The 14,387-nt window shown below is 43.6% G+C and overlaps 1 protein-coding gene across 1 annotated transcript in view; it reads right to left on the bottom strand.

The window, feature by feature from the left end:
• The window catches only part of LOC310773479 (ras-related protein Rap-2a-like), a gene marked incomplete at both ends in the record, with an annotated part of 31,426 nt that extends 17,039 nt beyond the window's left edge, over window positions 1-14,387 (bottom strand). The window contains one exon of the mRNA XM_083633366.1: window positions 14,074-14,387. Coding sequence (XP_083489492.1) covers window positions 14,074-14,387 — 314 coding nt within the window. The remainder of the gene's footprint in view (window positions 1-14,073) is intronic.

The raw sequence follows: 14,387 nt of genomic DNA, 5'->3' as shown, positions 1-14,387 counted from the left end.
CCCTTGGGGCAATTCATGTGCAGCATAAAAAAAGTAATTTAAAAACATACAGACATGAAACAGTAAAAAATAGGGATGTCTTAAAACATAATACATTTAAAAGGACACGAAACCATGTAAATTAAAACAAAAAGGGGGCATGAAGTAGGCTACTATTCAATTCAACAGTTCAGACAGCGAATAGCCTCAGGAACAAAAGAATGGCTGTATCTGTTCCTGCAACAGCGGGGCATCCTATACCTGCGCCCAGAAGGAAGGAGGGAAAACTCAGGGTAAAGAGGGTGCTGAGGGTCACGCAGGACACCCTGAGCCTTCTTAAGAACCCTCTTCTTATATAGAAGACAGAGGTCATTCAAGTTACAGCCTGTGATTTTGGAGCTCATCCTGACAATTTTCTTTAGCATGTTCTTGTTTGTCAAGTTTATGTTCCCAAACCAAGAAATAAATGCAAAGGTGAGGACTGACTCAATACAAGAAGAGTAGAACATTTTCAAAAGTGACTTGTCTACGTTAAAACTTCTTAGCTTCCTTAAAAAGAACAAGCGCTGATGGCTTTTCTTTAGAATTGCCTTCACATTAGGCTCAAAACTCAGTTTGTCATCCAGAATTGTCCCCAGATATTTGTACTGGCTGACCACTTCTACCTGTTTCCCCATCCCGTTTGTGACTGGCTGTCCGACAACAGATTGTCTCTTCACTTAGGTAAGACAGAGGCCATTGTATTCGGCTCTAAAATTAAACTGTCTAAATCGCCCGGTCTCGTCATCAAGATTGGTGACATTCAAATTGATGCCAAGGATAAGGTAAGCTACCTTGGCTGCATTTTAGACAAATACCTATCAGGTGAGTATATGGCTCTGAAAGTCCTTGGCAAAATTAACATGCATGTCAGGTTTCTGGCCAGGAAAGCTGCCTTTCTCACCAGTCCAGTCCTTCACTCTCTGGCTTCTGCACTTGTTCAGAGTCATTTTGACTATGCTGCCATCTGCTGGTATACTGGTCTCTCTCAGAAACTCAAAAACAAATTACAAACGGCTCAAAACAAGTTGATTCGAGTCATTCTTAAAGTCCATCCACGTACCCACCTGGACCAAGTTCACTTTGACAGTCTTAATTGGCTGACAGTTGAGAAGCGCACTTTATACATCAAGCTGCTGTTCACTTTTAAGATTGTTAAGAATTTTGTTCCTAAGTATCTTAAAAGCTACTTTTCTTGTGTGAGTGAGCGTCACCAGTATTCTACGAGAGGCAGTTCTACTGATTTCATCCCTATCAGATTTAGGACCCTGATGGGGAGGAACTCGTTCAAATATAATGCAGCGACTCAATGGAACATGTTACCTTCGTGCTTGAAACTGAGTGAGTCTATCTGCACTTTTAAGAAAGGCTTAAAAAAATGGTTACAAACATCCGCACTTTAAACCGTTTTATCCTGTCTTTTTTAGTTCTTGAATTGGTTATTTATTTATGATATAGCTGGTCTTTTATTTTATTGATTGATATGTTTAGTTCTAGTTTTTATTTTTTTATTTTGGTAAATTATAAACTGAGTTAGTAATTTATCTTTTAATGGAGTTGTATTAGTTTTAAATTATGTTCCCACTTGCACTTCTTTGTTACACGTATTTACGTTGTCTGTCTTGTTTCCATGGGGACCACAATGGAAATAAGCCTTCGGGCTTTATTGTGTTTTTATCCTCGGTGATATGTTGTCTTATGTCCTGTTTTTATCACCAAATAAAGTCAATCAATCAATCAATAGTGGAGCTCTTCTGATTGACATTAAATTGATTCAAATGGCACTATATGATGAGTGATAATCAGGTACAGTAGAGCCGCCGCGCGTCTCATTAAATCATAATTAGCCTATAACAGGAACCAAGTCAATATCTGACGTGCATATGGCTATATTTTCTATTAAAAAAATAACTGAAACGTTGCTGCCCTTGCTACGCATATTATGAGGAATAGCCTACAATTTCAATCCAATGGCTTTCACCAATGGCCGTCGTACCGGATCCGACGGTCGGGTGATTTTTTATCCCCCATTAGTGCTAATTTTAATTTATTTATCCTGGTTGCTGCTCCACCCTCTGCCGATCTGGGGAGAGCTGAAACTGGCTCCATGCTTCCTCCGAGACATGGGCAATAGCCAGCCGCTTCTTTTCACCTGACAGGGGAAGCTTCACCGGTAGGACATAGCACGTGGGAGGATCACGCTATTCCAACGAGATCCCCTCCCTCCGAACAGGCGCCCCGAATGACCAGAGGAGGCACCACTTCAGCGACCAGGATATTGCATGTTAGAACACGGCTGTCTTGAATACTCGATTCTGATTGGTCAATCAACAAGATTCACCGGTCATTATTTCTCGACAACCGACCGCTGCTCTGCCACACCTGGATTAATCAGTTGATAAGAACTTTTTGTCAGCAGACACTACTAATTAGGCCAACCAGTTGCAGCTGTGGTGTCTTGTGTGCCAATTACGAATGAAACCGCTTTGTCGTTGAAAACGCTATTAAAAAATCTATTTGAATAATTATTTTTGTCAGATTATTGAATGATTTAGTTGTAGGCCGTGTTCTAAGCGGGATAATGTATATTGAGGCGGTGATTACTGGGAAATAATGACCTTCAGGTGAATGATTAAGCCCTCCGCTGCACGTCGGGCTCAATCATTCACCTGTCGGTCATAATTTCCCCCGTAATCACCGCCTCAATATACATTATCCCTTACGTATTGGGACAGCAGAGCCCTTTGCACTGATGTTGACTCTGGCAGGTTTGGGGCTCGCTATATATTGTTTATTGTCAAGACGCCTAAGGCGTTTGAGGGATAGACTCCCTGATGAGTCTGTTCTCATCCAGGCTCTGGCTCTACAGAGTGGACAACGTAGCCTATACTGCAAAATCTGCAATCTGCAACATGTGGAATTATAATTAAAATAAGCGTAATAATGACATGTCACCCAACATTATACACAATGTCAATACTGTACAATACAGATTCGGTAAAACTATTTCTCATTCATCAAAAAAGTTGTGGATTGCAATTGTAATAGAAATGACCGATGATTATTCTAGGATTGTGTAAAATAACTACTTGCATTCCTCTGATATAATATTTTTGTCTAATCTGAAATCCCTATTAATGTAATGTTTCATTGTCAATTAAGGCATTCCAGCGCACTCGCAAACACCGTGTTCCTTTCACGCGCGTGTGCTTTTATTTTTTTGACAGATATTTGCAGCCTTCCCCGTTTTATACGTCACAACGCTATGCATTGTGGGCAATTCCCTTTCCGTAAGTGGCCACAGCTGCACCCTTACGGTAAGGGGGCAGAAGGGGCTCACTCCGAGCCCTCATTCACTTTGCGATTTCAGCGTGGGACATCCCTAAACCCTCACTCCCTTCACGTGAACGCGACTCTAAGGGGGTGAGTCAGTAAGGGGGCGAATTGGAATTGGGCCATTGAACGTCATTCACAAAGCGTAACACAGCTACCGACAGCGCAAAGATGGATTTATTTCCTAACATAACTAACTAACATGCCATCACCAGACTCTTATTTTACTGGCTGTACAATAAATGGAAACACACTCCCTCTTGTGTGATATTGCTTAATTGTGGTGAGGGGTTCCTATCTGAAGGAAACCCCCAGGGGCCACGGGGAGAACATGCAAACTCCACACAGAAGGGCCCTTTTGACGACCCCACCCGGGCGGTGGGCACTCGAGGACATGCGGACGGGCACGCACTCCTTCAGCGCTCACAGCGTCCCAGGTGGGAATCGAACCCAGGACCTTCTAGCTGTGAGGCGCCAGCGCTTACCACTGAGCCACCGTGCCCCCCGTGCCAAACAGCCCTTTGGCAGTTGTGTGAGAAAGTGAGGACTGGCTAAAATGTCCTCACTTTCCTAAAATGTCCTCACTTCCCAGGTATAAAACTCAAATTGGTCCTCACTAAGATAGCTATACAAGTGCACACACACACACACACACACACACACACACACACACACACACACACACACACGTGCGTACATACACACACACAGAACCCTAACTCACAAAAGGACGTTCTCTATATTTTCCGCTTAGCTTTTTTTTGTACACAGTCTTGTAAAGGCTACCTGCTGTGCTAAATAGCTACAGCAGCGTTCCTACCCGTTTTCACCAGCCCCACAGCACTCACAAACACACACACACGCGCACACACACAAACAAACAAACACGCATACTAATTAGGCTACCAAAGCACAGCCAGGCATCTCTAGCATGAAGCCCTCCAGCCCCGCGGCAGCCTCCATCCTCTCCACATCTGTTTTTAATTAGCGGTTGCATTGGGCTCCGCGGCGGGACAGCGCGGCTATAGCGCATGTTAGCTGCTTGTAGAGCCGGACGGGGAAATCACAGAACCTATGGCGCCTACGTGGTGCGGAGACCCAAGGGATGTTGCCGCTCTAGAACAAAGCAGCTGCTAACAGCTGATGTTGTCTCATCTGCGCTACATGCGGACGAAAGCGAGGGAACACAATAATAACCCGCAAACATTCCTGTGATAAACAGCCGAGTAAGAGACGGAGGAGGCCTGCGCGGCAGATGGAGAAGGTCTTTGGTGTCTTTGTTTTGTTGTTGACGTTTTAACGATGCAACTCCTAACTTCATTTCGATCTTTAATAGTGCAGCAGCCACCCAGGTCTTCCAGATAATCATCCTTGTCTGTATTTATAATGCAACCCACCGTGAGGAATTAAAAGGCGGGCTTTTTGCTGATTGGTGCAGTCGCGTTTCAAAGCTGGACTAGGCGACCTTGCAGCACGCTGGTGAGCCCCAATGGCATCGAGAGGCAACTGTTTGAATGTCGCAAGCTCCTAAACCCGGAAATCATGTTAGTCACTAAACTGCTAGTCTCTCAAGCAGGTCTATCTCTTCGACAATCTTTGAATGCTCCACTGCTCCAAAGACAATCTGTACTTCAGCCAATTCAAATTGGGACAGAGGCAGTTGTCATCTTACCGGAAGGAAGTTTGATGGTATTCGACCAATCACGACACGTGTTCACGAAAATAAATAAATAAATAAATAAATAAATAAATAAATAAATAAATAAATAAATAAATAAATAAATAAATAAATAAATAAAAATATCCTGTCCAATTTCCATTTGTGCTCAGCAGCTAAGCTAGCTAGGAATCGACTAGTTTGTTTTCCAGTGGGAGCTATGAAGCGACTGCACAGGGGACATGGAAGTGGGGAAATGAGCGGATACCCGGCCTTATTTTGGCCAACTTTGAGAGTTGCTGAAGTGCAGACGGGTAGGTGGGATTTGTAAATTGTGGGAGCCAATTTCTTCCTCTTAGTGCCTGGTGCGGTTGGAGGTGGGGAATCTTAGTAGCTGGTGGGCAGTGCTGGGGGTAACTCATTACAAAAGTAACATATTACATGTAATATATTACTTTTAGCAGTAACTCAGTAATATAACTGATTACTTATAGGATTTCAGTAATATTATACCAGTTACTTTGTCAAGTAACTCAAGTTACAAATTGAGTTACATTTGATTAAATCAAAGCACATATTTAAAAAAGATACAATCATTTCCTAATCAAACTGTGTGTTTTTATGCAAATAAGCACTATAGATGACAATAACAAAGAAAAATAATAACATTTAGAATTGTGGATTGTTTACACTGACTTCAAGGCGGTTGAAATTATTTTTCGGGATGGTTCCGGGGCGGCGATGTGATTCTGCTGCTGCTGTTGTTTTGGTAAAAGTAATGCAAAAGTAGTGTAATAAGTAACGAGTTACTCTACACAGAAAGTAATATTGTAAAGTAACTTATTACTCTCAAATGAAAGTAACTAGTAATATGTAGTATATTACATTTTGAAAGTAACTTGCCCAACAATGCTGGTGGGGAATCTTAGAGCTGGTGGGGTTGGAGGTGGTGAAGAGGTTCAGCTGTTGTTGGTGAGTGCAGATTTGCTGTCTGCTGTTTAGCAGCTAAGAAGAACCTAATTAACTAAAACCGTTAGCAGGTGCAAAAAGAGATGTGCAAAGTCAACACAAGACTTGTGATTGGTTTAAGACAAACTGCTTGACCAGTCAGGGGATATAGCATTGGTTTTGCACATGCTAAACATTTTTGCACTCAACAAAGGCTTCAATAAATCAGGGCCTAAGTTGTAGGCTTATGTATGTTGTGTGCTGTCCAAAGCCCTCTGGAAACCAGAAGACACTCCACCTCCACCAATCCTGAACAATTCTCCAAATTACCGTTACCCCTGAAGGCATCATTCCTAACACTTCAGTTGCAAGTTAAATTGATTTATTGTCTCTGTAAATAGGATTTGGAATCAATCTCTATGTTTGTGAGTAAAAAGAAAAAAGAGAAAAGAACAAGAAATATGTCTAAACAAAATCGACTTTTCATTTAACTAGCGGGGGGTTCCTATCTGGAGGAAACCCCAGGGGAGTACGGGTAGAACATCCAAACTCCACACAGAAAGGCCCTTTTTGATGACCCCACCTGGGCCGTAGGCACTGAGGACATGGGAATGGGGACACACCCCCAGCGTCTCAGGCGGGAATCGAACGCAGGACTTTCTGCTGTGAGGCGACAGCGCTACCACTGCGCCACCGTGCCCCTCTTTGGCTCAAGGTTAATTTCTCCACTAAATTTCACAAAAATTCATTCACTGGTTCTTGAGATATCTTGCTGACAGACAATAGCCCAAAACATAAGTAAGTAATTATATTGGATTGAAGGAAACATAACAGAAGGAAATATTAGACATTTAAAGGCATCTCAGTGCTGAACGTTGCTGAGTAAGCATAGTTCAGTAAATATGTTAAGTCAGAGCACTTTACTCCTTGGCCTAATAATTCACCAAGAAGGAGCACTTTACTTGCGGCTCATCCCAACTCGCATTTTAAACCGAGCTGGTTTAGCATCTCTCCCCCACCATATCCTCTGTTTCCTGATAGCCCACGCTAAAAGCCTGCGGCCAGGAAGTTGCTGTGGACCTAAACCCAAGTGCCCCTTGGGATACGTAGTTTTTTGGTCTCCGCCCTGATGCTCGCCTCCTGCTATTAGACACAGCATCAGTGCAGCGTGAAAACCCGGCCGAAGTGCTTTGAACGCACCGCCCTCCCGGGTCGATACAACCGTAAACTTTGACATCCAAGCAAAGAGATGATTTGGATTATGAGGAGGGCTACACCCAGATGTTGTTTTGACAACCTGCAGCTGACACAGCCTTGAGTTCTTCTGTGAGCTGCTGGAGTCATGGCTTTCTGTAGTTATGGCGGATTTGTCTGTGGCCAAATAGAGAAGAAACCGTTTCAGAGCTGAATGTGTCCCAGCAGGAAAAGACTAGACTGCAATTAAACTTCCCAAAAGTGATTATAATCCACGTGATTAATGCCACACAATTTCACCTCAACAGAATCCATCAGCTCCAGCTAATTAGAGATAGGGACAGTGTATGGATTCAGCACATTGTGAGTTCAGTAATATACTCACAACAAAAGGCTATTATACAGTAGGCTCACTGTATAAAATGTATATGGGTACTTTAAGTTTTTGTGGGGGACAGCTAAATTGCTAATAGTCTTTTTTGAGGCGTTATTATCTATCTATCCATCCATCTATCCATCTATCTATCTATCCATCCATCTATCCATCTATCTATCTATCTATCCATCTATCTATCTATCTATCTATCATATATCTATCTATCTATCCATCCATCTATCCATCTATCTATCTATCGATCTATCGATCTATCTATCTATCTATCGATCTATCTATCTATCTATCTATCTATCTATCTATCTATCTATCTATCTATCTATTTGCCAATCTGGGCTCTGTTCTCCGTTTCAGTTTTTGTCCCACTGATACACACACACACACACACACACACACACACACACACACACACACACACACACACACACACACACACAAGGAAGCATTGTGACATCACTGATAATGTGTCATCAGTGATGTCATAAGACTGATTATGTCATTAGTGATGTCATAAGGGGGCACACACACACACACCCCCGCGCGCATGTAAACTTAAGGGCAATAATATTTTGTGAGCAACACACACACACACACACACACACACACACACACACACACACACACACGCGTGCACCAAGTGTGGAGAATTGCTGATAGGCTATAGAGCAGCTGTTGAAAACTCTATAAAGGTGTTAAATTGACTAATTATGGGTGTGTGGACTTACAGAAACAGGGGCATAGAATTGATTTTTGCAGTCACAGTCACAGATCATGACAGGCTAACAAACACACAAATGAGAGTTTGATTTGGTTGCACAGCATCTAGAAATACATGGTGAGGATGGAAATCTACCAGTTTGGGGTAAGTGTGTGAACTTGAGTCAAATGTATCATCCTGCTTGGCAGCCCACCTCCCCAGGTGTATCTATAGTACCCCACCTCCCCAGGTGTATCTAACCCACACCCCACCTCCCCAGGTGTATCCCACCTCCCCAGGTGTATCCCACCTCCCCAGGTGTATCTATAGTAAAGGTGACACGTGGGCTGGTCTTTGTCCGATGCAGGGGAGAGGGGAAGCAGGGGGGGGGGGGTCATGGCGTCCTGCCACCTGCACTGCCACACAGCGACAGAACCTATACAATCTAACCCCCTTTCCCATGCTTCCCCCTCGCGTTTATACGACTCTCTAATGGAGGCCTGATGTCTTCTTGGCTTCCAACTCAACACAATCCCATTAAGTTCTGGTGAGTGGGCACAAGCTGTATCTCAGTGTGGCGCTCGCTGCTGCTGCTGCTGCTGCTGCTGCTGCTGCTGCTGCTGCTGGCTCAGCAAGAAGGTTGTGAGGAGGGAGGCTGACCTCCTGGAGACAGCTAACGGAGACCTGGTGCTGCTTCTGCCATTAAGGATCGACACCCAAAAGATGCTGTAGCCTATTCATAACTTGATATCAATGGAAAGCACCTCTATGCTTGTTTTGTTTTGGGGTTCATGTAAATCTCTTTGTGATAATCCTGGTTGTTAAAAGCACTCTATAAAAAAAAAAAAAGATTTGGCTGTGGACCAGGCTTCTCACAACATGCAACATAAGAGTTTTATGCTCATGAAGTAAATATGTCACGTTGTGGTGCAGCAGAGGCGTAGCGACAGTAAGAGTTATGGACCCAGTGCGCACTGGAGGTGACTCTGGGCCTCTCTGCCTTTCCTCTCACCATGAGTCCATCTAAACATGTAGATCTGCCCAAACACACCTACACACATTCATTTACTGATTCATTATAGGACACGTCCCTAATTGCAATGATAATTGGCTGTCATATCATAACCAAGCTTTCGCCAACAGCCGTCTTTAGGATTACAATTTAGTTTTAGCCTGCGCAGGAAAATCCTAGAAAACGTTGATTCCTGCTTGCTCCAGTTTTCCGCAGATAGCACGACAGGTCGCTGTGTCGTATTTTGGAGTGTTGCCGATTTCAGCCAAACCCCCGTTTCAAAAGCAGAGCAGTGTGAAATAAAACATGAAATATTTATAAATGCACACACTTAAGGACCACAAAAAGCATTTTTAGTCCAGACACTTTAACGACCCCTCCCTCATCTCATTGTCATCTGCAGAGTAAAGCAGCACTGAGCCAAAAACATCAATTTGTCACTACTACTCACTAACAGAAGTCACTGTTAATTGCACACTGCACTGTAACTCACTAACAGAAGTCACTGTTAACTGCACACTGCACTGTAACTCACTAACAGAAGTCACTGTTAACTGCACACTGCACTGTGACTCACTAACAGAAGTCACTGTTAACTGCACACTGCACTGTAACTCACTAACAGAAGTCAGTGTTAACTGCACACTGCACTGTAACTCACTAACAGAAGTCACTGTTAACTGCACACTGCACTGTAACTCACTAACATAAGTCAGTGTTAACTGCACACTGCACTGTAACTCACTAACAGAAGTCAGTGTTAACTGCACACTGCACTGTAACTCACTAACAGAAGTCACTGTTAACTGCACACTGCACTGTAACTCACTAACAGAAGTCACTGTTAACTGCACACTGCACTGTAACTCACTAACAGAAGTCACTGTTAACTGCACACTGCACTGTAACTCACTAACAGAAGTCACTGTTAACTGCACACTGCACTGTAACTCACTAACAGAAGTCACTGTTAACTGCACACTGCACTGTAACTCACTAACATAAGTCACTGTTAACTGCACACTGCACTGTAACTCACTAACAGAAGTCACTGTTAACTGCACACTGCACTGTAACTCACTAACAGAAGCCAGTGTTAACTGCACACTGCACTGTAACTCACTAACAGAAGTCAGTGTTAACTGCACACTGCACTGTAACTCACTAACAGAAGTCAGTGTTAACTGCACACTGCACTGTAACTCACTAACAGAAGTCAGTGTTAACTGCACACTGCACTGTAACTCACTAACAGAAGTTAGTGTTAACTGCACACTGCACTGTAACTCACTAACAGAAGTCAGTGTTAACTGCACACTGCACTGTAACTCACTAACAGAAGTCAGTGTTACTGCACACTGCACTGTAACTCACTAACAGAAGTCAGTGTTAACTGCACACTGCACTGTAACTCACTAACAGAAGTCAGTGTTAACTGCACACTGCACTGTAGCTCACTAACAGAAGTCACTGTTAACTGCACACTGCACTGTAACTCACTAACAGAAGTCACTGTTAACTGCACACTGCACTGTAACTCACTAACAGAAGTCACTGTTAACTGCACACTGCACTGTAACTCACTAACAGAAGTCACTGCTACCTGCACACTGCACTGTAACTCACTAACAGAAGTCAGTGTTAACTGCACACTGCACTGTAACTCACTATCAGAAGTCAGTGTTAACTGCACACTGCACTGTAACTCACCAACAGAAGTCACTGTTAACTGCACACTGCACTGTAACTCACTAACATAAGTCACTGTTAACTGCACACTGCACTGTAACTCACTAACAGAAGTCACTGTTAACTGCACACTGCACTGTAACTCACTAACAGAAGTCAGTGTTAACTGCACACTGCACTGTAACTCACTAACAGAAGTCAGTGTTAACTGCACACTGCACTGTAACTCACTAACAGAAGTCAGTGTTAACTGCACACTGCACTGTAACTCACTAACAGAAGTCAGTGTTAACTGCACACTGCACTGTAACTCACTAACAGAAGTCACTGTTAACTGCACACTGCACTGTAACTCACTAACAGAAGTCAGTGTTGTTAACTGCACACTGCACTGTAACTCACTAACAGAAGTCACTGTTAACTGCACACTGCACTGTAACTCACTAACAGAAGTCACTGTTAACTGCACACTGCACTGTAACTCACTAACAGAAGTCAGTGTTAACTGCACACTGCACTGTAACTCACTAACAGAAGTCAGTGTTAACTGCACACTGCACTGTAACTCACTAACATAAGTCAGTGTTAACTGCACACTGCACTGTAACTCACTAACAGAAGTCAGTGTTAACTGCACACTGCACTGTAACTCACTAACAGAAGTCACTGTTAACTGCACACTGCACTGTAACTCACTAACAGAAGTCAGTGTTAACTGCACACTGCACTGTAACTCACTAACAGAAGTCAGTGTTAACTGCACACTGCACTGTAACTCACTAAGAGAAGTCAGTGTTAACTGCACACTGCACTGTAACTCACTAACAGAAGTCACTGTTAACTGCACTGTAACTCACTAACAGAAGTCACTGTTAACTGCACACTGCACTGTAACTCACTAACAGAAGTCAGTGTTAACTGCACACTGCACTGTAACTCACTAACAGAAGTCAGTGTTAACTGCACACTGCACTGTAACTCACTAACAGAAGTCACTGTTAACTGCACACTGCACTGTAACTCACTAACAGAAGTCACTGTTAACTGCACACTGCACTGTAACTCACTAACAGAAGTCAGTGTTAACTGCACACTGCACTGTAACTCACTAACAGAAATCAGTGTTAACTGCACACTGCACTGTAACTCACTAACAGAAGTCACTGTTAACTGCACACTGCACTGTAACTCCAGCCGGGGGGGAAGTGACACTACTGAAGGAAAGATCTCTGCTTGTATTCCACTCTCTCTCTCGCAGCCAGGTTTGTGAGATGAGATCAGTGGATCTGTTGAGCAATGGACTGAGCTGATCAAAGCCATTCAGCGTTAGTCGTGTGTGTGTGTGTGTGTGTGTGTGTGTGTGTGTGTGTGAGTGAGAGAGAGAGAGAGAGAGAGAGAGAGAGAGAGAGAGAGAGAGAGAGAGAGAGAGGCTGGAGATGTGGAGAGAGAAAACATCAAACCCAGTGAACCAGTGAGAGTTCAGCAGGGTTGATATATGACAGGTGAGCCGCAGCTGGGCTCTTATGAGGAACATATGAGCTGCATGGATTCACATGAAGGCAGCATCTTCTCACGAGGCTCAGGGCAGAGACAGCAGTAGAGAGAGAGACACACAGAGAGACACACACAGAGACAGAGACACACAGAGACAGCAGTAGAGAGAGAGACAGAGAGACACACAGAGACAGAGAGGGAGAGACACACAGAGACAGAGAGAGAGAGACACACAGAGACACACAGAGACAGAGAGACACAGAGAGACACACAGAGACACAGAGAGACACACAGAGACAGAGAGAGAGAGACACAGAGAGACACAGAGAGACACACACAGAGACAGAGACACACAGAGACAGAGAGAGAGAGAGACACAGAGAGACACAGAGAGACACACAGAGACAGAGAGAGAGAGACACAGAGAGACACACAGAGACAGAGAGACACACAGAGACAGGAGTAGAGAGAGACAGAGAGATGGAGAGAAAGAGGAAGAGCAGATGGACGTTTAGCTCTGTGAGCTGATTTGAGCCTGAGGTTTGAGTCCAAGTGGAAGACAATACACAGGGTCTTTTGGTGGTTCTCCTAGGTCTAGGATCTCCAGCGGCCCATGAACGGTTCCAGGAGGACTCCAGCAAAACGAGGAATAGTTTAAATTCACTATTATATAGTTCACTAGAAATGACCCTAATTAGAAAACGTATAATAATGACGATTGTAATAATGACTTTCACTCTAACTACTAGGATAGATACAGTAGTTGTCCAATTCAATAACCACAACTTGCCATATGAATGATATTGGTACAAAATCTTGTCAAATGGGAGTTTGTAGCACTTCTGTTTTTTTTAAGGATAATGAACTTATTTGGTGCTATTCACCTTATGTAGAAGAGACAGTGTGGCTTGAGAGACTAACAGGAAGTGTAAACACAATCTGAAGTTCCGATTATGTTTACACTTCCTGTGACTCATAACCCTAGTCTGACTCATATGTGAGTCAAACTAGGTCTTACTACGTGAGTCAGACTAGTTTGAGCAGGTAAAACAGCTGGTGTTTTCAACAGGAAGTCATGACACAATGGGACAAGTGGGCGGGGCTACATAAGGTGATTCAGACCACACACACACACACACACACACACACCTACACACACACACACACACACACACATAGACACACATAGACACACATAGACACACACACACACATAGACACACACACACACACACATAGACACACACACACACACACACACACACACACACACACACACACACTCTCTCTCTCTCTCTCTCTCTCTCTCCCTCTCTCTCTCTCCTATGAGGGTTCTTCAATTCAGTTGTATTATATATTTATATTGTTTATATTGTTGTTTATACCCTGTCAACAGCCTAGGCTAGATTACATTTGATCCTGTAGGCTATATAAATGTACATAGCCTACTCGGCACTGAACTTTATAGCTCTTTTGTACCTCTGGTGCCAAACTGCATTTTGTTGTATTCTGACAATACAATTGCATCTATCAATCAATCAATCAATCTACCAACCAATCAATCAATCAATCAATCAATCAATCAATCAATCAATCAATCAATCAATCAACCAATCAATCAATCCCCTCTCCCTCACCTTTTGACCCTGATGATCTGGTCTCTCATGGGCTTGATGTCCTGAAAGCTTTGCTGGTTGACCAGGCTGTAGACCAGGATGAAGCCCTGGCCGTTCCTGATGTAAAGATCCCTCATAGAGGCGAACTGCTCCGTGCCGGCAGTGTCCAGGATCTCCAGCACCGAGGGGGACGAGTCCACTTCGATCTCTTTGCGGTAGAAGTCTTCAATAGTCGGGTCGTACTTCTCGATAAATGTCCCGGTGACAAACTGGACCGTCAGGGCGGACTTCCCCACCCCGCCCGAACCGAGCACCACCACCTTATACTCCCGCAT

This window comes from Poromitra crassiceps (genome assembly GCF_964638095.1).
Source record: "Poromitra crassiceps genome assembly, chromosome: 3".
Lineage (NCBI taxonomy): Eukaryota > Metazoa > Chordata > Actinopteri > Beryciformes > Melamphaidae > Poromitra > Poromitra crassiceps.
This window is presented reverse-complemented; position numbering and strand designations above follow the sequence as displayed.